The 24,331-nt window shown below is 43.8% G+C and overlaps 1 protein-coding gene across 4 annotated transcripts in view; it reads left to right on the forward strand.

Annotated features, from left to right (window-relative positions):
* The window catches only part of SLC18B1 (solute carrier family 18 member B1), a 615,369-nt gene extending 591,680 nt beyond the window's left edge, over positions 1–23,689 (forward strand). For all 4 annotated transcript variants that reach the window (XM_069235175.1, XM_069235174.1, XM_069235177.1 and 1 more), the window contains one exon: positions 21,948–23,689. Coding sequence is in view for 2 of the 4 variants with exons in the window: in XM_069235174.1 (XP_069091275.1) it covers positions 21,948–22,014 (67 nt within the window). In the remaining 2 variants the exon portion in view is untranslated. The remainder of the gene's footprint in view (positions 1–21,947) is intronic.
* The last annotated feature ends 642 nt before the right edge of the window (positions 23,690–24,331 follow it).

Consider the following 24,331-nt stretch of genomic DNA (forward strand, 5'->3'; position numbering starts at 1 on the left):
CATTTGTGAAAGTCATTCAGGGTGGTCACCATATGGCAAGGTGTCACCACCCACTGTGGCTTGTAAACCACTGATTTCCTTGACAGAACAGTTGACAGCAGTGTGCTCACTTATCTGGATGACGTCCATCATTTTCTCCAGTCCTTGGTAATAGACAGACTTTTCAATACCTCCTGCTTTTTTGGTGAGAAGGCAGGCTCGTCCCTTGAGAGCTTGAAGGACATAAGACTACAGCCCACCTTGGGTTTTTCCGCTCCCACCATGTCAGCTACACCAGCAGTTTCACTCCCTCTGTGGTTGTGGTAGGGGCTTCAAATATCTCCAACTACAACTTGCCCAGTAAACTTTCCAGCTCTTTTATGGCCATGGCCACGGTACCCAAAGATTATGTGGACAGCAGAAGCATGATGCAGCCGTGTCCTCTACCCCTTGATCCTAGCTGCGGCAGCTGCAAACCCACTTTTGCATGTCCTTCGAGCCACACTGCCACTCTGTCGAAGGCACGATCCAACATTTTCTGCCTGGGTGCCAAGCAATAACTTCAGATAAGTGTGCGTGTTGTTGTTAAGTGGGTTTATGCCCTATCATTTCTTGACACCTACCGCCCTTACACTATCTTCAGAATGGCTGATAGAGGACCGTCTGTTCTCTTGTGGAACGAAGTGCAGCCCCTTCTGGCCCAAGGAGTAATAGGGAGGTTTCTGGCAACAGAAGTAGGTTCTGATTCTTACTCCTGCTTCTTTTTGGTGCCGAAGAAGGACGGAGTCTTTATTTCTATTTTAGATCTTCACCCTCTCAATGTTTTCCTGCAGAAGGACAAGTTCAAGATGCTCACCCTGGTCCAGGTCTTGTGTACCCAATACCCTGGAGACTGCATGATCACGCTGGGCTCACATGCCGCTCGTTTCTACAGGCTTATAGGAACTATGTGCATTTCACGGTGTGGCACACGCTGTTTCAGTTCACTTTGCTCCCCTTTGGCCTCACCAGTGCCCCTCTGGTGTTTACGAAAGTGATGATGGTGGTTGCAGCACATTTTCAGAGGTCAGCGGTTTCAGTCTTCCCTTTAACCATGAAATGTAGCAGCTAAAAGCGGGCTTCCCCCAGGCAGTTGTCACCCTCCTCCAGAATACAGGGAACCTCCTTACTTCGTTGGGGTTTACTATAAATATGGCAAAGTCACATCTGACTCCTTCACAGATGCTCCCTTTCATCAGAGACGTTTAGCATATGGTGCAGTTTTGCGCTTTCTCCCTGGAGTGCAGAAACAAAGAGATTTGGGCTATAATCTTGATGTTTCAGATGCTATCCTGGATCTCTGTGAGTATGACTGTTAGGTTGCTGGAAGTGGTGACCTCCTGCATCCTGCTGGTCAAGCACACAAGGAGACATGTGCAGGCTCTGCAGTGTGATGTGAAGTCCCAGTGGGCACAGCATCAGTGGGACCTCATCAGTCAAGTTCAGATTTTAGATGATGATACAACAAAAGACCTGCGGGGTTGGTTGCTGAACCTTGATTCAGTCAGAGGCAGACCCTTCTCCCCACCAAAAGCTAACAATGCTTACCATTGTATTTCCTCTCAGTTGGAGCGGCCAATTGTGATAGGTGTGGATCAGAGGCATTGGGTCTCTGGTGGAGACCTGGCTCCACATTAAATTTCTGGAAGTGCAGACCATCTGCTTTGCATTGAAAACCTTCCTATCATTCATCAAACGGAGACTGGAAGAGGTGCTCATGGACAACATACCTGCAATGAGGTATTGCAACAAACAGGGCTGGGTGGGGTTGTAGTCACTGTGCCATGAGGCACTTTATCCCTGGGAGCAGCTGCAATACATTGGATATTCCTGGTGGTGCACCACCTGGCAGATTCTTTAAGTACCAGGGCAGACAAATTTGGTTGCCGACACCTAATGGATCATGAATGGCACTTCCTCTCAGAGGTGGTGCAGGGTGTCTTCTGCTAATGGGGAGAACCTTTGCTCAATCTATTTGTCATCACTGAAAATGTGCAATGTCAGCGCCTTTGCGTTTTGCCATTTCCAAGGTATCTTTCCCTCAGGCGAGTTTCACCTAGAGTGTAACACAAGACTCCTGCATGCCTTTCTGCTGATAATTCTCCTGCCCTGGCTTCTGAGGAGCAGAAGCAGCCGGGCCCAAGTCATTCTACAGGCACCAGATTTGGCAAGGTAAGTGTGGTATCTAGAACTCCTCTACATGAACAACTGTCTTTTGATAAGCCTGTCGCTTTGGGATGATCTTCTGCTATCGCAGCAGGGAAGGATCCTGCACCTGAGCCTGCACAATCTCGTCTTCCCTGCTTGAAGATAGAGTGGCGGTTGATTTCTTCTGACCTCCTTCCTAAGGTTGTCAGTGTCATCTAGACATCTAGCCTTTCTTTGACAAAGTTGGGATACACCTGCTGGGACAAGTTTTGCAGTTTTGTGTGGTGCCTAACAGATTGACACATTATCCGTCAAGCTATGCTTTTTATGTTGTCCTTAGCTCAGCCTTGCATTGGGACTTGCCTTGGGCACAGTTAAAGGAAACTTGCTGCCTCAATCCCCTTTTTTATGATTGCCAGTTAACCCCTCATTTGTTAAATCACCTTTTGCGATCTGTTTTCTAAAAGGTTTCCAACACATTTTTCCCCTTTGTCTGTTCATTATGCCCTATAGGGACTTCAATTTGAGTCTGACGTTTGTTAATCCTTTTAAACTGCTGCACAGCTGTCCGCTATGGTTTCTCACCCTCAAGATAGTTTTTCTCCTCACTATTACATTGGCGCTGTGAGTGAGCGAACTGCTGGCCTTCTCTGTAAACCCAAAGTATACTACATATTCCCAGACAAACTGTTTCTGAGAACTTGGGCCTCCTTTGTACCAAAAGAAACACCTCTTTTTCACGCGGGCGGAACATCACCCTCAGGTCGTTTTCCTGAAAGAGCTATCTGTTTTTGCATTGACTTTACCACAGGACATCTTGTGAATGATCAGCTGTTTATTAAAGTCACAGGAGCAAAAAGGACAAGGTAGTGCAGAAGAGGGCCATCTCTTGTTGCATCATGCTCCACGTGAAATTCTGTTACACTTTGGATAAGGGGCACCCCCTAGAAGGCTTTTGGGCTCATTCTACCAGAGCAAAGGCTACTACCACTGTCTTGGCACTCAGAGTGCCTGTTGTTAACTGCTGTTGTGCTGCTACGTGGGCATCTGTCCACACATTCACAAAGCACAACTGACGGAATAGCCAGATCCATCAAAATTGACATTTTGCCTTCCTGGTCCTGCATGACTTTTGGTTTGAGCCAGTTCACAGACCCACCACCTGAAGGTACTGCAGTGCTATCTATCCAAAAGGGGAAGAATCTCTGTTTAGAAGTATCCATCCGAACAACAAGTTACTTACCCTTGGTAATGCTCTTTCTGGTAGATTCTCTTTCACCACAGATTTCTTAATGTCCCTTCTGCCTCACCATTCTGTGTACTTAACTCTTATTACATATAAAAACATCCCAAGTCTGGAAATCTGCACACTAATGCAAACTGCCCTCATTGCGGCAACCATCAGAAGCTTGCTCGAATGAGGTGCAACAGCCGTGGTCATCCTCTTCAACTTCTCCGCAACTTTTAATACGGGCTCCCACAACTCACTTATAAGAAAGCTTCAGCACTTAGGTATCTGCGGACTGGCCTTCAAGTGAATATCCTCCTTCCTCTTGGACAGAACTCAATAAGTTATGCGCCCCCAACACACCCCCCACACACACACCTCAGAACCCAGGAAACTCAACCGCAGAGTCCCTCAAGGATTGTCGCTCAGCTCAACACTCTTGCAGGTGATTAGCTGACTCTACAAATCCACATAACATCATTGTCAATTTGCTATTGGGCTCTTCGTCTGGTGGCTCAGACAGCATGGAAAGCAACCAACATTAGCACTGTAGGTGCTAGTAGGTGACGATGCACATCAGATTCAGAGCAGATAAACATAGGCGCATAGCCTCACGACTGAACCTACCAACACGCAATAGTACTTCTTGAAAATTTCCAAATCCAGGCTCATGTATTGAGAATATTCAAAAGGTGAGGAATCTGTGGTTAACTAGAGAGAGTGTTAACAAAGGTAAGTAATGTGTTATTCAGATTGCAGTTAACCACCGTTGAGTAACCTTTTTGTACACTTTTCCTCCCCCTGCTCATCATGAAAGCCTGTCTGTCACAGTAGGAGAGGCACCAAAGCTGATAGTCCATAGAAAAGGCCGTGAGAGTGACTAGAGTTCATACCTGGATGTCACCCAAAGTGTTATGTGCATCAAAAGGTTAATCCTGTGCTCCCAGCCCTACTCTTTATGATTCCCTTATCCACCCTATCTCCTTCCTGAGATGTGTCTAGACTCTTCCCTTGGGCTCTCTCACTGAATCAAAACTCACCATTTTAAGTGTACAGGGAGAGTTCCTCTCCCTCCCTTCTCCACTGTGTCCCATCTATTGCTCACAATAATTCAGCAATACACAAATCTGTCTGGGAGGGATTCATCTACTCCCCACGTCTTCACCATTCAGGTCTGCATATCCCAAAGTGGACCCCAATGTCCTCTGTATAATGTAGAATTGCAGGTACACTCACACTCAGTGTGCCTACACAGCACACATACTGTCCATCATGTCACTTCCATGTATTGTGCCACTGTAGGCAAACATACAATCACTCAGTGCACACTGCTCACTACTGTATCCTTTCTGTATTTGTGCCATGGTGTGCCACATGGAAATGCACCCACTTGTAGTACACCCATTCACCCTGCCTACCCAGCACAGCACTTCATCATTCAAGTACTGTACTTCTTGCAAGCACACATAAACCCAACACATAATCTCACTGCCAACACACAGCACTACATTTCTCATGTAATGTATTCCTCTCTGGTCTACATGCAACCCAGTACATGCACTCACCATGCATTTACTGCTCAGCACCACTCTACCCTCTACTGTCCCCTTACAAAGCATGCATAAATCCAGCACAAAGTTGCTACTCCTGCGCAGCACTTTACTTTTAACTGATGTAGTCCAAGGCAAGGCTGAGTTAAGCAAGCAACAATGGAATGTTAGAAAGTGATTGAGCCTGTAGCCCTCACTTTAATGACATAGGTTAGAAAGGACCTCTTCACACCTACTGATCACTACATGGTATGCTACTACCACTGTGCTCTTGCTGCTTAATTCTTGGTGAAAGCAGTTGCCTTCCTCTACTATGATGGTAGCGTCTTTGGGTGCCCCTCCCGGTCCAGCAAGACCATAACTCATGAAACAGGCCTATGTCATGGTGCACGTGGATGATCCATTTTTGCCTATGACAAAGAAATCACCATTAGGGATCCAGACAATACAGTAGAGCACTAAAGACAGGGGTACACATCCAGTACCATGCAGAGGACCTTTCTGTCCCAGCAACAACAAAAGAAAAAGAGGGAAACCAGAGATATTAACTTTTAAAGTTTTAAATAAAATAACACCAATAGGCATTAAGTGCCAACCGTTGTCAACTGGTCATGATAGACCAGGACCTAGACGCCATTTCAGGCTGGCCATGGTGGAGCATGAATCGGTTAGAGAAACAAGATTCAACCTGGTCTGAGGTTTACCTTGCCACTTGGTCTCAAAAATGGAAGTCCAAAATTGTTAGTGGGGCAAGGCAGTAGTCTGTAGCCAAAGAGGGCTCCACGAGGTCAGATAGCCATTGGATACAGTCCTTGTAAAGTCATTGTTTTTTGTTGGAAAGCTCTGAGTGGGAGAAATTCAAATTTTGGATCCAGAGAAGGCCCTTCTCCAGCTGGATACTTTGGGCACTTCCATCCGGTCAAGATTTCTACATTCCCAAACAGTCACTTTTTCAAAGCTCAGACTTGCTCAGCGGGCAAAGCTGCTGGCCATAGCTGAAGTGTGCTCCAAGAGGCAGGATACCTTCTCTGCGAGGTCCTGTTGAATTGGATTTGCTGCCGAGAAGCTCCGATCAGGAGAAACCTGAATCTTCAGTGCAGTGGCAGTGCACCTCGGTGGGATTGGCTTGGTTGGTTAGTGTCAGTCCTTCAGAGTTTCAAAGGTTAAAGGTTTCTAAGTACCAGCCTTTCAGGGGAATTAGAAGAAGTTTATCCAGAAACAGTCAAGGGTTGCATGACCTCAGAAATAGCACATGGGGTTCTGGCTTACCAGCAGAGTCTGACATCAGGGTTTAGGGCAGGTCCAGTTGGAACTGGTGAGCTGGAAAGGAAAGTCCTCTTGTTCAGTCCCTGTAGTTTGAACAGGAGGTCAGTCTTATGATCCTTGAAGTGCACCTCTTTGTCCTGAGTATAGGATGGAGCAGGCCCCCAGTCTTTCAGGTTCCTTCTCAGGTCACAAACAGCAAATTCAGTCTTCTCTGTTATCTCTTAGGTCTAGAAAGTGTTCTGACTATTTCCGATATAATGTACACTCAGTAAGTACAACTTATTATGGTTTGAGTTCAGTAGTGTCATAGTACAAATATATTTAAAAACAGGTATCAGTAGAGATGCCATTTAACAACAAAAAATTAAATCGTCTGGTCTTATTTCTCCAAGGTTCAAACATTCCATTGAATACATCCATTGACCGCCATTAATTTATTTAGCAAACATGGCCAATATGTTTTTTTTCACTTTGGGACTTTCTCAAGGCTGTAAACAATAATATTCATTTTATAAATACAATAATATAAAAACATTTAAAAACACGGCTCATAACTCTACTGCTTCAAACATTGGAGGAATGAATAGCCAATAAGCAGAGTTAACAACTAGTCCTTCTGAGCCAGAGGTAAATTCCATATACAAAATTAAATTCAATCAACATGATTCTAGACCATAACCAGTCATTAGACCCTTTATTTGCATAGCATTTTCACAGTTATTTATTTTTTTATAGAACCTAATTAAATCACCTTCCTTTATTAACTCAGATGACAGGAGGTATTTTTGCAAGATTTTTCACCCATTGGCTTACCACTTTGTTTTTGATCGATCATGTTCCCTTCACAAAGAGAATGCCTGACAACTGAACAACTTAATACTTACATTAGTATTACAATTTCTTCATGTTCATCCATTAAATATTGCCGCACAATAGTTCCTTTCACTTTGTCCAAAAAACAACCAATTACATTAAAAGGCGTACTTCATGAAAATACATAGTTATTCATTTATTCTATATTAACCTGCATAGTTTGTTTTATTTCATACATAGATTAGTCAAATACATTAAACCACATATTTCCTCAGAGTGCGGAGAAGGTACCAATATTGACACTATGCAAACCATATCTTGATAAGAGTAATCAGTCTTAGTCTTAATTTCATAAACGCAATCCTTTTGCATATAGCAAAATATTTCATGAGCTTCTGAAACTAAAAACATTTTTGCAAGCTCAGTCTTACCAAAGGATAACATGTTATGACAGAAAGTACTATTTTATAACTGTAATGCAGTATCTCCTCTCACTAACTACATCTCTGTAAATTATTATGGGAAATTACCATTATATTAGCTGTAATTTTAACATTAATGCCTGATACTAGCTTGTGTGTGGGACTATCCCCGGCTCTTCACTAATCAATGGAGTAGAATTTCTCAGAGGTAGCCCTATCTACTTTTGCAGATGTTTCTGTCTGCCCTTCTACAAACAAACCCACATTGCCTATCTCTAACTAAATTGAATATGGTGAAACATTTCTCCCTCTGTGCAGAGCATGTGTCTGAATGGCCTTTCTCTGTGTTCACTCCAAACCTGTTCTCGCCGTAGCTCCCCCTCCGCTTAGATTGGCGTGTGCCTGACTGGGGAAACAAAAGAAGAGTCCTATCCAGGTGTCATTTGGCATCTGCCTGTTAGGGAAAGATCTTTTGAAGTAAATTAAGTTCCTTTGGCACAATCCAAATGGTCATCCTGCCAGAGTAACAAAACCACCTCTCCACACCTAGGCACTTGTCCCTGGTCTGGGAGAAGTTTTCACACTTTGGAGGGCTTGAACATGTAGACTGTTGCACCTAGAGGCTAATCCAAATTAGCCTCTAGATAATCCAAATTAGCCTCTAGAGGATCCAAATTAGCCTCTAGAGGCTTTAGGCAGGGCAAAGGCAACTTTCTAATAGTTATTTTTCCTTAAAATTTATCAAACTCTGACTTCACAGTTAAATTGCCATTTAGATAAATAATAAAAAGAGTTGTTTAATTATATTTCTAGCAGAACTAATATTTAGTATTGGTTCCCTGGATTTCTGTATGGGCCAGCCAATCTTCCTACTGTGAAAATAGGTTTTGGATACTAGTCACTTTAAGGACATACTGACATTACATTTCTAGATGTCCTGCTTTTAAATACTATGCACCCTGCTTTTTGGTTTATAAGGCTTATGTAGGGATAACCAATTCATATCTAAAAGGAATGGTTTGACCTGGCAAAAGGGTTTATTTTAACAGATTGGTTTGCAGTTCTTACACTGCTCCAGTCAGGCTAAAATGGTAGGTCAGAGACCATTTTTGCTTTGACACTGTAATGGATGGCATAATAGGGGCTGCAGTCCATTAGTGGTGTTTAACTTAAAGGCTGGGGTACACTTTGTACCAGACACTAGGGAGTTATAGATAAGCTAAGTATGCCACTTAGGAGAATACCAGTTCAATCATGTCATAAGGGGAGCACATGCACTTTACTACGGGTTAGCAGGGGTAAAGTGCACAGAGTTCTACAGCCGGTAAAACAGATGTAGAAAGAATATTGTCCATGTACACACAATGGTTACTCAGGGGGTCCGCGAATGATCAGAAAATTAAATAATCTTAACAGAAAATGAGGTGTATATGAATAAAAGAGCAAAATGTAAATTGAAAAGTTTTGCATTTAAAACTTTCTGTAAGTGTTAAAGAATGTAAAATTGGAGGCTTAAAATGAAGTTGGTATTCTCTGATTGATTTGTGGGTGCAGTGCAACAGCATTGAATACAATATGGAATGGATGATGGGTGGAATCAATTGAATTAAAAAAAGAACCAACCTTCCCATTTAAAGTATTTTTTCAATATATTTGCCCATTAAATAAAATATTTCATCATGTGTATATCTGTTGATGAAAGCTTGATTTGTGTACTGTTTTTTTGGTTCAAATCATTAAAATTACTGAGGCCGTGACCTCCTGCTTCCAGTAATGACTCAGTGGAGTCCCGGGATTCCAGAAGGGATTCAGTGGGAGTCCAGGGATTCCAGTAATGATTAAGTAGGGGTCAAAAGGTTAAAAACCACTGAGATTGAGTATCCACCATAAAAACTGCTAACAGAGGTAAGAAACTTTCCATGATGAATACTTCTAACCACAGATTCATTAGAATAAATACAAAAGCAGTTCCTTCCAAATGGTGGCTCTTTGCACCAAACAGCTAAAATGCCCATCCCGTCGGACCTGGCTGTCAAGCAGTAGTGCTTCGGTAACCAGTTCATTAATGACCACACTGCAGCCTTGCAATTATCCAGGAAAGGCACTTTATGTGGCAACACAGTGGTAATAACCTTGGTCCTGGTGGAATGGTCCCCAGCCCTTCAGAAGTCTGCTCTTTGGTATTCACAGCTACTAAATCAAAATGGTTCTCATTGGTATCATTCTTTTTAATTATCATCAATCATTCATGTTGGAAATGGGGTTTCTGGTTGGCTAGGGTATGCACCTCAGCCAGGCAGAACCTACCCACTCTAGTCAGGGCTAGGAAGTTAAACGCCCAAGATAACCCCTGCTCGCCCCCTTGATAGCTTGGCACGAGCAGTCAGGCTTAACCTGGAGGCAATGTGTAAAGCGTTTGCACAACACACACAACACACGTGACGCAAAATGTACACCACAAAGTAAACACAACACTGAGCTATGTAAAAATAATCTGTATTGCACAAAACATAATTAGACCAACATTACACGGTAATTAATACCCTGCTACCTTAGCAGTTGTCAGAATGTTACACAAGTTACTAATACTCTGCAAGAATATGCAGTTGTCACATTAGAACACGTAAGTACTCAAGATTCTTTTACGACCCAGCACCTCCAGCTCCAGCGTCTGCGTTACCGGGGGAACGGGACTTCCCTTCCGGCTTTTCCTCTTCTTTTGGAGGCCATAAAAGAGACGCACCCCCGCGGGACGTGGCCTTTCACGGACCCAGCGCCTCCAGCTCCAGCGTCTGCGTTGCCGGGGGAACGGGACTTCCCTTCCGGCTTTTCCTCTTCTTTTGGCGGCCATAAAAGAGACGTGCCCCCCGCGGGACGCGCCCGGGACGTGCCCGGACGAAGACCGGGCCAAGACGGGCCCGTCTTCTCCTGACTGAGGCCGGGACTGGACCAGTCCCTTTAAAGGAAGTTTCCAACCTCACCCCAAGTAAGACTACTATCCTATCTCTTTTATTTTTGGCTATTACTGTTAATTAAAAAAATCATGGGGAAAAGGAAAGCCGCTGATCTGCCGGCACCACTGGATGACATTAAAAAACAGAAAAAGCGTCCAAGGAAACTAGCCAATAAGACTGCACGAGGCGGCCTGAAATCACTCGACGAGATAGATCTATTATTTGAGGAGGTGGAGGCCATTCTCAATAGCGAATTAGTTACCCATGAAACTTTGCCCCTAAAGAAGCCTTTGCCCCAACCCAAAAGGATCCAAGAGTTCTTTAACAAGAGAAAGAAGGGCCAAATTGTTGACTTTGGAAAATTGATCAATGGTGCAGAAAAACTGCCTAATGTCAATGTTACTACTCCCCCTACTCAACAGGGAATTGTGGCCTATAGTAGTACCACAAATTTTTCACTCACCCAGAGGACATCTCACGCAGAGGAAATAGAACACATACCCTTCCCACTGAGCCGTGAGAAAAGGCTGGTCCCTAACCTACCGTGTAGAAATCGCTTTGAGCTCTTGACTGAGGAGGGCGATCCGATTGGGGCCCATGATCATCTCACGGCCGAGCCAGTCATTGAGGCTGCTATTTCCCCTCTTATTAATGCTACTCGCTTTGAACCACCTGCTAGTGAAGTTAGCTTGCCTCTAATTCTTCATAGAGTAGATGAAGTTAGGAATTTGGTACTGCAGCTAACCAAATTCCTTCAGGGGAAAATGGCTCAACTACTGAGATGTAAATGTCAAGTGTTAGAGGCAGCCAGGGAAGGAGGAATCCTGGCGGCCGAACTAATTCCATCCAACATTAATGTACATGGGGGACCAACCAACTATTCCCGAAGTACTGGACCTCATATGGGTGCTGCAGAGGTTAATCTAATTCCCCATATAGCCAGACCTAAAAGTAAACAACTAGGATGCAATAGTATCATCTTTGACGGAACTACTGCGGCGAGTGGTGTTGATGTTACCGGTCGCCCCCTTGCCCCAATGAATTGCCATCTACCCAAGAGGCACAATATCACTACCAATATTTTAGGTACGATGGATTGTACTCCCCCTAATACTAATAGGCTGCCCACCTCCCCCCTGATTAATGATCCAATCTGTACTATCCCCTCCCAAGGAGTTCATAGCGCCTCAGACATGCCTTTAAAAAGTACAGGCCCTAGGCACGGAGGCAACATTCTCTTTTTAACTAATGTCCCGAAGTTGCCACCTAGGTCTGTTGAGGACCAAGAGTCCCGGATTAATAATGTTACCCACTGGCTACGTTATCGACAGGAATGCCTTTCAGTTATACGTTCGGACATCTTAAAAACTGAAAGATGGAGTCCCTCTGGGTCAAACTTCGATGTAATCTCAATTGAGTTTTTGGATAAAACCATGGCAGACCAACTCATTGACTTTGATGCACGCGTGCACCCGCACAAGGGGCAAAAAGAGGAGGTATTATGTTAGTCTCCGAACTAGTTGATCCAAAGCAGGCCCCTGTGTCTGGTCATATCGCCCATACCAATAGGAGGGATCCCCCGGAGCAAGGTGAATTCACGCACCATGGTTCTGTATGACTGTCTTCTGCCCAGAAAGCTTTCACCAGGGACAACTTAGAGGAATCCCAAACAAATAGCCCTGATAAGATTATTACTAATGAGTCGAACCTCGAGGATGCTTCTCCCACAACCTATGGTGTTGAAACAGACACTATTGGCTTACCCATAACGACTTGGAATCTAGCTGGCCTTTCTAGGAAACTGGACGATATAAATTGGGTCACTTATATAAAGACCCAAGACGTGTGTCTCTTCCAAGAAACCTGGGTCAAGGGTCGAACTAGTATAGACGGGTTCCTTTCTTTTAATATCCCTGCACAGCCATCAGAGAAAGCAACAGGTCGGGCAAAAGGGGGACTTTTAATTCTTTTAAACTCAAAACTTCATTGTGATTATAAGGTTTAAAATTTGATTGTGCTGATCTGATGGGTTTACAAATTTTCTTCCAACAGAATTTTAATGTAACTTTTATTATTCTGAATAATGCTTATACGAAGGTTGGGTGGCCAAAAGTGCTGTCGAATCTATATTTGTTACACGAGATCTACCAAATGTTTATTGATAATTTGTCAGCCTATGAAGACCTTGATCCTAAGGCTATCCCAATTCTTGGTATTCATGAAAACATGACTGTCAAACTCCAAAGTATTTTTTACAAAAAGGTTATGGTAAGACCGCGATGTGGGGTTTCGACTAATAATAGATGGTTCAACGATTCATGTATGAGGGCCACACCCGGACTAAAAAAGGCTATTAAGGATGGGACCCCGGGGGCGGTCCAACAAGCCAGATGTCTCTATAATAAGACAATCTTACAATCAAAGAAATCCTGGGAAGATTCTATTTGGCAGGAGCTGTTGGATGCCACAAAAACTAATAATAGCACGCTGTTCTGGGAATTGTTGACTAAACGTGAGAAAGGGGGCAGGTCTAGCCTAAGGAACCATATCCAACCTGAAAGTTGGGTGGAGCACTTCTCTTTCCTTTATAAGGAAATTACCACTCCAGGAGCTCCTGATAGTGACAACGTGGGACTAGATCCCCTCACTTCGTCAAATGCTAACCTTGTTATCTCTTCCCCAGACGGGAGTCTATATGTCCCCGAGGATCACATTTGTTTCTCCCTAGAAGAAACTGCCAACGCTATCAACTCCTTGAAACCTGGTAAAGCCCCAGGACCAGACAAAATCCCAGGCGATCTTTATAGATCTAAGCCATCTATATGGACCTGGTATATCAACTTATTGTTGATTAAAATCACAGAAGGAGGACAGATTCCCGGGACGTGGAAGGGTGCCGAAATTATCCCCATCTACAAAAAGGGTAACACAAATCTCCCAACCAACTAGACCGATTAGTCTAATTGATAACCTGCAAAAAATCTTTGCCAAACAGCTCTTAGATAGACTATCAAGTTGGGTCATGGAACAACAGATTCTTTCTCCGCTCCAGGCGGGGTTCCGGTCTAGAATAAGTAGGGTAGACCAGGCTTTTAGGTTGGCAGTGCTACATTGGAAATATGCAGTCTTGGCAAAGCAAACCGTATATGTTGCCTTTGTTGATTACTTTTGATTTGGTCCCAAGAGAAAAGCTGTGGGAAGTGCTATACAAAATAGGGATACCAGCTAATATAACCCACCTATTGAAACGCATGCATGAAGACACATACGCGCAAGTGAGGTGGGGCAACCAAGGTGAGTTGACTAATACATTCCCCATTAAAAGGGGTGTCCGACAGGGTTGTGTGCTAGCACCACTCCTGTTCTCCCTATTTATTAACGAGGTGGTGCAAGAATTAAGGGCATGTCAGAATGATGCTCCTACCTTAGACGATCAGAAAATTCCTATTCTTCTTTTTGCAGATGACTCCCTACTCATCTCAAAAACCCCTATGGGCCTACAAATTCTTGTGGACAAATTTAATCTATTTTGTTGGAACTCTGGTCCAGAGTTGAACTTGAAGAAAACTAAACTGATGGTGTTTCGCTCTGGTTCTCGGAAGAAATGCACTATAAGATTAGATGGTGTTACCTTGGATCAGGTTAGTTCCATCGATTACCTGGGTGTGAGGCTTACAGATTCACTTCATTGGGAAGAACAGGTTAGCAAGAGTGCTGGGCTCTTGCAACATCGGGCAGCATCCATACTGCGCCTTTATAGGAGCACGATGGCCAAAGCTGTATCCCCAGCAATTAAGATCTATGTGGCCAAGGCGCAGAGAGCTGCTGCCTATGGTGCAAAGATCTGGGGCATCTATGATAGTAGTAGAATAACCAAAATCGAGATTAGCTTTGCAAGGGCCATATGTGCGTGCCCTACTAGCACCCCATTAATCCCCTTGTTTCTAGATTTAGGACTAAAACGAATGGCCGACCTAATTATTTTACGACCTCTGCTGTATTGGGTGAGGCTTGGATAGTCCCTGAATTGGTTGTATATAAGACCTCACTTCTAGAATTGCTAAAATGTTCAAATTCTACCTCCATCCCTGGATTAAACACGTATCTAGTTGGTTTCGTACATTGGGATTGAGAGACTTATGGGAGAACCCCCACCAACTTGAGAAATCCCATGTAAAAGTATTGAAGGGTGTTTACTGGTCTTATATACGGAACAATTATATTTCTCATAAATCCAATGGCCGTCTAACTAATCTTTTTATTGATTTTAAATGGTACCCAGAGTTCGAATCATATCTAGATGTAATACCTGACCTACTAGGCAAATATGTATGCCAGATTCCATTTTGAAACACTACCATTGAAGACCCTGACGAGCAGATGGGGATCCAATACCACTTCTGATATTTGCCCTGTGTGTGGCAATTCCCCCGAAACAGTAGAACATTTTATGTTTTTCTGTCCTGCATACTTAGTCCCAAGGTTTAAATGTATCCGTAAAATCTGCCAGGAATTGAAGATAAGGAAATGTGCCTTAGCTCTGAGGATCTTAAAAAGTCACAATTCAAATGTGTTAATTTATGCAGTAAGCAAGTTTTTAATAGCAGCATGGCGTATACGTAATTTTTATATAAACAATGATCTTAACTGATTGTTAAGTTTGGGAAATCAGGGATTTTCTTTTATCTTTAGATTTTGGTTCATGGTAGATTTGTACTGGTCTATTTATGATGATTATTTATCTTTGTATTGTATTGCTTTGATGGTCTGTTGCCCAAATAAAGCTTATTGTGACTGACTGACTGAGGATTCTGCAACATAAGCAGTAGTCGGGAATTATAGTAAAAGGTATATGCACTTGTCATGAACAATTCCTAAATACCCATAAAAGGAACATTACAGAATATACCACAAGTCATATAAATACCTATCAGCTAGACATGCCCATAAAAGGAACATATGCACATATATGTAGAAACAGTAACCAGGTAGGAAATAGTAAGCATCTTCAAGTCTGTATTAGGCTCCTAGAGCCTAGATTTCCTAAAGAGAACCTAGTTTTTGGTAGAAGAGGCACTTCCAGTGCCTAAGGATGAACACAGGGGCCCCTGGCACTCCTGTGCGCAACACGGGGGCCATGCGGTGTTTGTGGGGGAGAGGGACAATCAGCACCCTCTCTCTCGCGTTTAGGACGGGCCCCTCTGGGGACCCGTGATCTTTGGTGGGCCCCCTGGGCCTCGGATAACCCTCTCCCGAGAGGGGGGGGGCCCAAAAGCCACAAGAGTCGAGTGGTGGGGGCGATCGCGCCCCTAGCGCAGTGACCGGGGGGCAAGGGAACTCCCTTCCCTTCCCTCGTCCTGCTCAGGGGGAGGCAGCCACCCTTGTCTGCGGTGCGGCTGCCAGACAGAAGAGGGAGAGGAGGCGGGGCCTCCGATGAGGCTTCCGACCGGCTCTCCGTTGCGGCTGCACCCGATCTGGTGCGTGCGCCGCAGCTAAGCCTGACCTGGGCTGTTCCGTGGGGCAGGCACCAAGGATGGTGCCTGCCTGTGCCCCAGGGGCGTGTCAGAAAGCACGCTTCGCCCCTGGGGCACGGTTGGAGCGTACTCGCTCCGGTCTTGGTCTTGTTTGGGTGCCCTGGGGGCACGGAGGACAGCGCGATCCTCGTGCTGATTACAAATACGACCCCCGGGTCGCGGCGGTGATTAACCCAAGGCAGAGGCGCCATGGGGAGTTCGAGGGGCTTGTGTATGAACCCGTGCAGCGGTGGTGACTCTTTGGGCAAAAGTAATTGCTTTTCCAAGTGCTGGGGCAAAGCTTAAAAGCCCAGGCTGCGGCGGTGATCTTTCTGGAGGAATTCCAGCCAGAGCGCTTTTCCCAAGTACTGCGGACCAGGCTGGAGAGATCGTGGCAACAGCACCCTGCCCCTGGGAACAATAAGGCAAGGAAAAGCACAGGGCTGGTGGGCCCAGCTACAGGCCAGCACAAGGGTTGCAGATGGTGACAGTCTTTCTAGTGACCAGGCAGGTCACAGGTCAGCCCAGCAGCAGCAGTCCAAGGTGGTTTCCTGGTGAGTCCATTCATCAGCGTTCTGTGTCCAGTTTCAGTTCCAAGGGTTTTCAAATTGTGGGGAAAATTCCCCTTTACTCATAGTCAGTTCTTACAGTGTTTTACAATGGTAGGGAGAGGAGGTTCCAGCCAGTTACAATTGGTTCTGGGTGTGCCCCCTCTCTCCTTTCAGAGCAGGCTCCAAACATCAGTGGGGGGTTAACTACCCTATTGTGTGAGGCCAGGGCACAGTCTTTACAAATGCAGGTGTGCCCCGCCTCTCCCTTCTCAGCCCAGGAAGGCTTTACAATATGTAGATGCACCTCTGTGTCACCTCCACCCTCCCTGTGTTCAGGCTGTCTGAGAAGTATGCACAAAGCCCCAACTGTCAGTCTGCCCAGACGTTGATTGGAGACAAGCTGCAAAACACCAAAGTCATAAGCACAGATAAATGTGCACTTTCTAGAAGTGGCATTTCTGTGATAGTAATAAAAAATACACCTACACCAGTAAGCAGCATTTCTCACCACTATCACAATCATATCAAACATGCCTATGCTACCCCTGATAAATCAGACAATACCCCTTACACATAAAGCAGGGCATCTCCAATGCAATCCAATGAGGAGGCAGCACTCACAGCAGTGAGACACCAAGTTAGGCTGTTTGTCACTACCAGGACAGGCCACACAACATGGCACATGTCCTTCCTTCTACCTACATGGCACCCTGCCCAAAGAGCTAGCTAGGGCGTACCTTAGTGGTGACTTACATGTAGTAAAAGGGGAGTTCCGGGCATGGCAAGTAAATTTGGATGCCAGGTCCCTGTGGCAGGAAACTGCGCACACAGGCCCTGCGCGAGCAGGCCTTAGATAGGTTTGATAGGCTACTTCAGTGGGTGGCGCAAGCAGCGCTGCAGGACCACTAGTAGCATTTAATTTACAGGCCCTGGGTATAGGGATACCACTTTACAAGGGACTTATAGGTAAATTAAATATGCCAATCAGGTATAATTCAATCATACCAAATTTGTAAGAGAGAGCACATGCACTTTAGCACTGGTTAGCAGTGAAAAAGTGCTCAGAGTCAAAACGTCAGCCAACAAAGGTCAGAAAAATAAGGCGGTGAAAAGCAAAAAGTCTGGGGAATGACCCTGTAAAAGGGCCAGGTCCAACAATTCAGTTTTGACTGTACGCAATTATTGCACAACATATAAGTAAAAGTGCAAACCACCATGCACTGTAAGAGACATATTTAAAGCATCAACTTATATCACCATAAAATTCAATTTACATTGAAAAGTGAAGTGTGTCACAGTGAGACAGAAAACCTCAAACCAGTGTGTACCACAACAAGTGAAATTAAAAGGTAATCGCAGTTTCCTCTGTGTGTTTTGATAAAAAATTAAACAAGGCTGGTAGTAATCAGTTTGGTTCATATACAATATTTTTGTTTATTTGTCGACGACGTTTTCACCTTCAACGTGGTCCAGGGTCTCATCAGGACAATAGGATGCCTGGGACATATTGGCCAAGTGGTCAAAAATCACTGTGGTTCACACAGGTGAGTAAACACACCTTACAACTTATATTGCAATTCCCATGCTTAGATGTGTTCCACCAGCCTTTCGGGCAGTGCTTAATTTGTATAAAAAGGTGCCGGTACTCAAAGCCCTCCTCATAAAAACGCGGCTGCTGCAATTAAATGTGTGAGCACGGAATACTGAGGGTCACTCTTGCAGCTTTCTGCTTTCGCCCTCTATGGCGCTTTTTCGGTTTTCCCTTCATCCATCTTTCCAGTATGTGTCTTTTGCTCACAGCAAATGCCTGAGGCAGAAGAATAAGCCCCGGCCCTCAAAAATAAATTCCGGTGCTCAGTATCGGACACAACAACCACAAATTAAGCACTGCTTTCGGGTGAGGTCCAGGCTGACCTTTTGAACATACTCTCTGATTGCGCTTGCCTCTATGGCGATATGGGTGACTTGGGGCCGGAGCACTTCAAACAAGGTTAGGCCATGGCTCGGTCCTTGGGACTGGCTTCCCCTGCTAGCAAGTTTACAGCTGTACCTCATACCCTGGGGACTTCCTTGTTAGTGGTACCAGCCCTCAAAGCATGTGCAGCACTACAAATTCCTTCCCAGCTGCAGGGGGCATAGCTTTTCCAAAGGCTGTTGAGGGCATTACTAACTAGCTTTTCCTTCTCCTCATGGGCACCTCCCATAAAATTGCTTTAACTTGATGTTGAGGGAGCACATGCAGTCGATCACCACAGAAAATTGGGTCTTCCAGATTGTCAAACGAAGATTTGCCTTTGTTTTCCATGACTTTCTTCCTCCCTTCCTTCCCGCTCATTCAGATGATCATGGCTGCAATCTGCCGCAGGAGATTCTCATTCTTGAGCAAAGGGGCCATAGAATTGGTTCTAGAGAATGCGATCGGGCAGAGATGCTAATTTACTTATTCTCTTGTTCCCAAGGAGGATTGGGGTCTATGGGCCTGATTACAACTTTGGAGGAGGTGTTAATCCGTCCCAAATGTGACGGATTTACCACCAGCCGTATTACGAGTTCCATAGGATATAATGGACTCGTAATACGGCTGGTGGTATATCCGTCACATTTGGGACGGATTAACACCTTCCTCCAAAGTTGTAATCAGGCCCTATGTCTCTTGTTGGACCTTTGCATTCTGAAACCCTTCTTCTGTAGAAGAGGTTCAGCATGCTTTCCCTTGTGTCTTTTGGCACAGAAGCTGGAAAACTAGATGTTGCCCCTCAAACTACAGGTTGCGTATTTTCATACACTGATTCTGCATCACACACAAGGTATTGTGTTTTGTGGTAGGCACCACCCACTATGAATTCATAGTCCATCCGTAGTCCATCCATTAGTGATAAGATCAGTCTCTTGGGTCTTCATAAAAGTGATTTTGGTGTATCTTTGCATTTCAGAGATCTGTGTATTTCCATATCATGGCAACCGACTACTGACGGCGGGTTCACAGCAGCTGGCGACCAACCACCTGCCAACCGTTTTTTTAATTAACTGTCCATATAACACACCGAGCCCTCTCCGCATATCCTCTTCATCTCGTTGGGGTGGGACAGTATTTAATGCAAGGCTTTTTAGCTTCCTCAGTGAGTTCAGGACATTAAAACATGATCCCATTATTTCAGGAGGGAGCTCTTCTTCCGGTTCTGGCAGTCCTCCGTCATTTGGCCCTACTTGTCTCCTGCATTTGCTGGTTCCCCACACTGATGGAACATGCATATACTCCAGTGTTGTCTGTTTTCAGTGGGATACTGGAAACAAATCAAAACATATGAGGACAGACCACTTTAAAAGTGGGAGGCCCTACTGCCCCGTCCCCCAGCAGTGGCCAAAGGAGTTATCACTGGCTAAAGGATTTTGACATCAGGTGCTTATGGTCTTCCACAGAGCAGAAATTGCACATCAAACTGCTTGAGTTACAGGCGATCTACTTTACCCCAATGCTTTTCTGCCTTCCATCTGTAGTAGGTCATATTAGGTCAACATGACTGCAATGTGGTACGTCTGGAAGCTGGAGGTACTGAAGCTGTGATCTTGGACTCAAACTCATGATGTCTGGCTGGCCGTGAACCCATCTGATAGGCTTCCTCAAGGAGCGAGCTGATGATCTAATTTGTCACCATCGTGTCAAACACAAGTGGTATCTTCAATCAGAGGTGGTTTAGTCCATCTTCCCATCTTGAGTAATCCTCTTGTGGAGCTCTTTGCGGCTTGCTGTCTGCAGTTCTGTGCCCTACAGTTCATGTAGCAGCGAAACCCTGGGGAACACATTCTGCTTGAGGCGGGAGTTTCCATCTCCTCTATGCATTTTCTTCCATTCCTTTAATTCTTCATCTTCTGAGAAAGCTGCCTTAGAACCGTGGACAGAACATTTTGCTTTGGTAGAAAACTGTCATTCACAGAGAAAAGAATCACAGGACCACTCGATTTAAAGAAATATTGCAACAAAATACCCGACTGACTGTATAACATGGGAGCCCCTTTGCTCAAAAGGGCAGGTTTGTTTTATATTGGATTATGATAGATGCACAGCAGGCTCCCGCCAGACAGATTTTCTTAGGAGAGAATTGTTGCCCATCACTCCCTCAAGCCTGTAGGTTGATCTAGCACCGTTTTCCTGAGAGTGTCTCTATGAAAATCGGGGGAATACCTTTATTTGTGTTATATGCTAATGCCACTTTGGCGCCACGGACTCAGCTATGACGTTGCATACACACTCCAGTATTTACATGCCATTTTGCTAGTCTGATCCTGGACAGGATGACATGGGGCACCAGCAATTCTCCTCGAGTCCCGCCAGCATGAAAAGTGGTTCCAGGAGAACCACCCTCTAATAATGGAACCACACGTCCCCTGCCGATGGAGGGCGAACCAGTGGAGACATTTCCAGTGGACAGCTGGGTGGAAGCGATCAGGAGGATGAGGAAAATAGTCTGCATGTCCATTGTTCCCAGGTGCCCAGGCAGAAAGGCTTTTCCGTCTCGCAGATACCTTTACAGCAGCCCAGGTGACTTTTGTGACTGTACATAAAGAGTACCTGGATCTTTAAAGTCCGTTGTTTGTACAGATCCACACCGTTAAACTGCCCTTGGGGCTTTTTTAATTGACTATTGGTAGCAACTCCCCTGTCTTTACCGATGGTAGAACGGAAGGGTTGGATCTGTTGAGCTGGTCTTTGGCATTCCTCTTGAGTGTGATACGGGGGACTGTTCAAAGTATTTTGCTCTGTCTTTTTTTTGTGTAACTTTGTGAAATGGGTGAGCACATTTCCTCTCTCGTATGTCATTCCCCCTGTTTAAGCCAGTAGCTACAACATAGAATTCAAGCTCTTTCACCTCAATAACGAACAGCATCGAGACTCCCATGTTGTGTTAAATGTAATCTTTTTCCATTAGCATCGAGACTCCCATGTTGTGTTAAATGTAATCTTTTTCCATTTTATTCACTCTCTGCTGCATATGATCAGCCTCGATGTATTCGATACATTGCATATAGTTCATATGGGTGTTTTCTTTCACCCACCCTCTTCTCCAAGAACATAGTGATATGCAACCTTTTGTAAATGCAGTACCAAACAGAGCACGTTGGCACTCAGATGTCTTGGTTTTCAGGTCATTAAACATACAGTGATATTAGAAGTGAATCGTTGATATGGCAGTGTACTGTCGAGCAAAAGTGGCAAAAATGTCTTCTGAGTCTGGGGAAGTCGGGGGCCGAGGGAGTCTGGGGTAGGCAGAAGATCACTGAAACACAAAAGAAAGGTGTTGATAACTGATTTAACGTTTTTGTGAAAATACCCTTGTTAAGTAATACTGGTCAGTTAAATGCGGTGCTGTGGTTTTGTTTCGATATATTATATTGTGATGTCCTAGTGCTTGGTAAAAATAAAAAAAAATAAAAAAACAGAGTTCAAACTGAATCATTCACGTATTTCTGTTTCTTTTTAATTAGAATGGCACAGCGCAGTACAGATGGCATAGACGAAGAACGCTCTCGGCTATTATCCAGTGAAACATAATTGGAGAATATTGCTAAGATATTTGTGTGAAAGTTCAGCGTAAATTTTAGGTTCTCATCAGTGCAGAGAAATATCCAGTTCTCCATCGAATTACTAATGTGTAAGATTTGATTTTGTGCACACAGGTAATAATGTTACATTAACTCAGCGATCTTATGACTTTAACAGAACCTGTGTTTATACTGAATGTTGGACTGATCACTAGTTGGTGTATGAAGTCCGAATAATTTAATGATATGTCAGTAAAGTTTAACCAACCGCTAACACTTGATTGTGATCAGCACTTGTCCCAAATGTCTCAACAACTAAAACAGCCACTTGTAATATAGAAGCCTAAACGTTTGCAAAATAAGTGTACCAACTATTTATAATAGATTAAATTACGTTAGCCACATATGCGCCCCTACTAAGCCCAACTTAACAATGTCCTGTTTTGTAAATGAAAAATGTGTTTTAGTTTGCAGAATTAAAGTGTAAGTTATGACTAGTGACTTTCGTTTGCACATCAAATGGAGAACTGTGAACACTCCAGGTTTCAAAGAATTAGAATGTAATTCTGTCAGTCTTGAAAGACAGACTTGATTACTTGTCCTAATTTGTCATGTCAAATCATGACATGCAGGAACATAAAAGGAAAATGAAAACAAAAAGAGAACTGAAGTTGGGAGATCCTGAAAATATTTTTGAACTTCTACCGGGTTGCATGGAGTTGTGTGTCTCGAATGGCCATTTCTTATTTTAAATTTCAAACTGGACATTTTGGGTTTGAGTCACAAAGAATCATAAATTACCTCCCCCAGTTTATGGTGGGGCTCCATAAGCCGGAGGAGTGTCAAAAATGCAGAGCAATATAAAACGACAAAGTGGTATATCCTTACTTACCCCGTATTTGTCCTTCATCCTTTACTCTGTTCTTAAGTACACTGTTCATCTACTGGTTCGCAATACTTTATTGGATCGAGAATGTACATATTTAGATAGCTGGTGGTCGGATCCAAAAAGAAACATACTTAATTTCCGATGTAGAAAAGTATACCTTTGTTTGTTTACGTGTAGAATGTGGTGCTGTCTCAGAATAAATTACACATTTTGAAAAGTGCTGTTGAAAGCAAACGGGTGGGTACTTGCAAGTGAGCTTTGGCTCATACACAGTGATTACATTGACCCAAACTACAAGGCTGCCTCATTTGAACCGTTCAAAAGAAGAAAACTTAGATGTTTTTTTTACATTGCAAACAATGTACAGTATTTCACATATCTTTCATTTTTCTTTTGACCCTTATAGCAATGAAAATATACTAACAACTTAAAAAAGTTTACTAATTGCAATTCGGGTCAGAATGCTGTACACATTCAGCATAACATTAAGATCTTTTAGAGTAAATTGTTTGCTATTGGATCAACAAATACTTTTTTTATAGTACTAGGGCCATTTCGACTTGCCTGAGTAAGTCACTGAGTATCACCATTAAATCACTGGTACGCAATATTTTATGAAAGTATTAGAGATAGGCGTTGACTAGTTTTATGTTATTTTTTATTTAATTCAGCCTTACAAGTTAGTAGTCGATAATCCACTCAAAATGTGTCTCGCTCTGCAAAGAAAAGACGTACTGTACCTATTTCTCAACAACCTGACTACTTTTGTAATTATTAAAGTGTGTTTTTTGATGGACACTGATTCTGGTGTTTTTTTCAATTTATGAGTCTGTTGTGTTTGAGAAGGGAGCCTTGCACAATTGTTATCTTTATCTGTGACCGCATTAACATGAGAAGTGTCTGAGAAGTCTTAAATTTCATTTTTTTGAATCTCAGAAGGTAATTATCATAAGAAGATCTGGCATGGGTCTAGGCTTTAATGTATCGCTATACTGCATTCTCTATTTAAAAAACATGCATGCCCCTTTTCCTAGCCATAACTTTTGCCTGTCTGTCAGAAGCCGCCTTTAGAAGCAGAGGCAGCATTTTGCCTGCAAGACATAGTGCAGATAACCTGACCAACGAAAGTGGCAATGGGGGGTAGAGTTAGCTTTGGAGAGCTTTTTTTTCTTCAAAAAGCCAGGTATCCAGTACTTGCTTAAGACACCCAGCTCCAGAATAGAGCAGTTTTAATGTAATATTACGTGCTGCAGACATCATAAGTTCTTTCCGAAATGGCTTCCTGACACTCTTAAAGCAGAGGAGTCAGAAGCTCCAGTTCCATTCCTCTTAAGCTTCACGTAATTTAGAACAAACTCTCCATCAGTTCACTCTAGAATACTTTTTGACATTTGTATAATCTTCCTAAGGTTCCACATATACAGGGCACAAGTCGGGG

The sequence above is a fragment of the Pleurodeles waltl genome, chromosome 5 (genome assembly GCF_031143425.1).
Source record: "Pleurodeles waltl isolate 20211129_DDA chromosome 5, aPleWal1.hap1.20221129, whole genome shotgun sequence".
NCBI lineage: Eukaryota > Metazoa > Chordata > Amphibia > Caudata > Salamandridae > Pleurodeles > Pleurodeles waltl.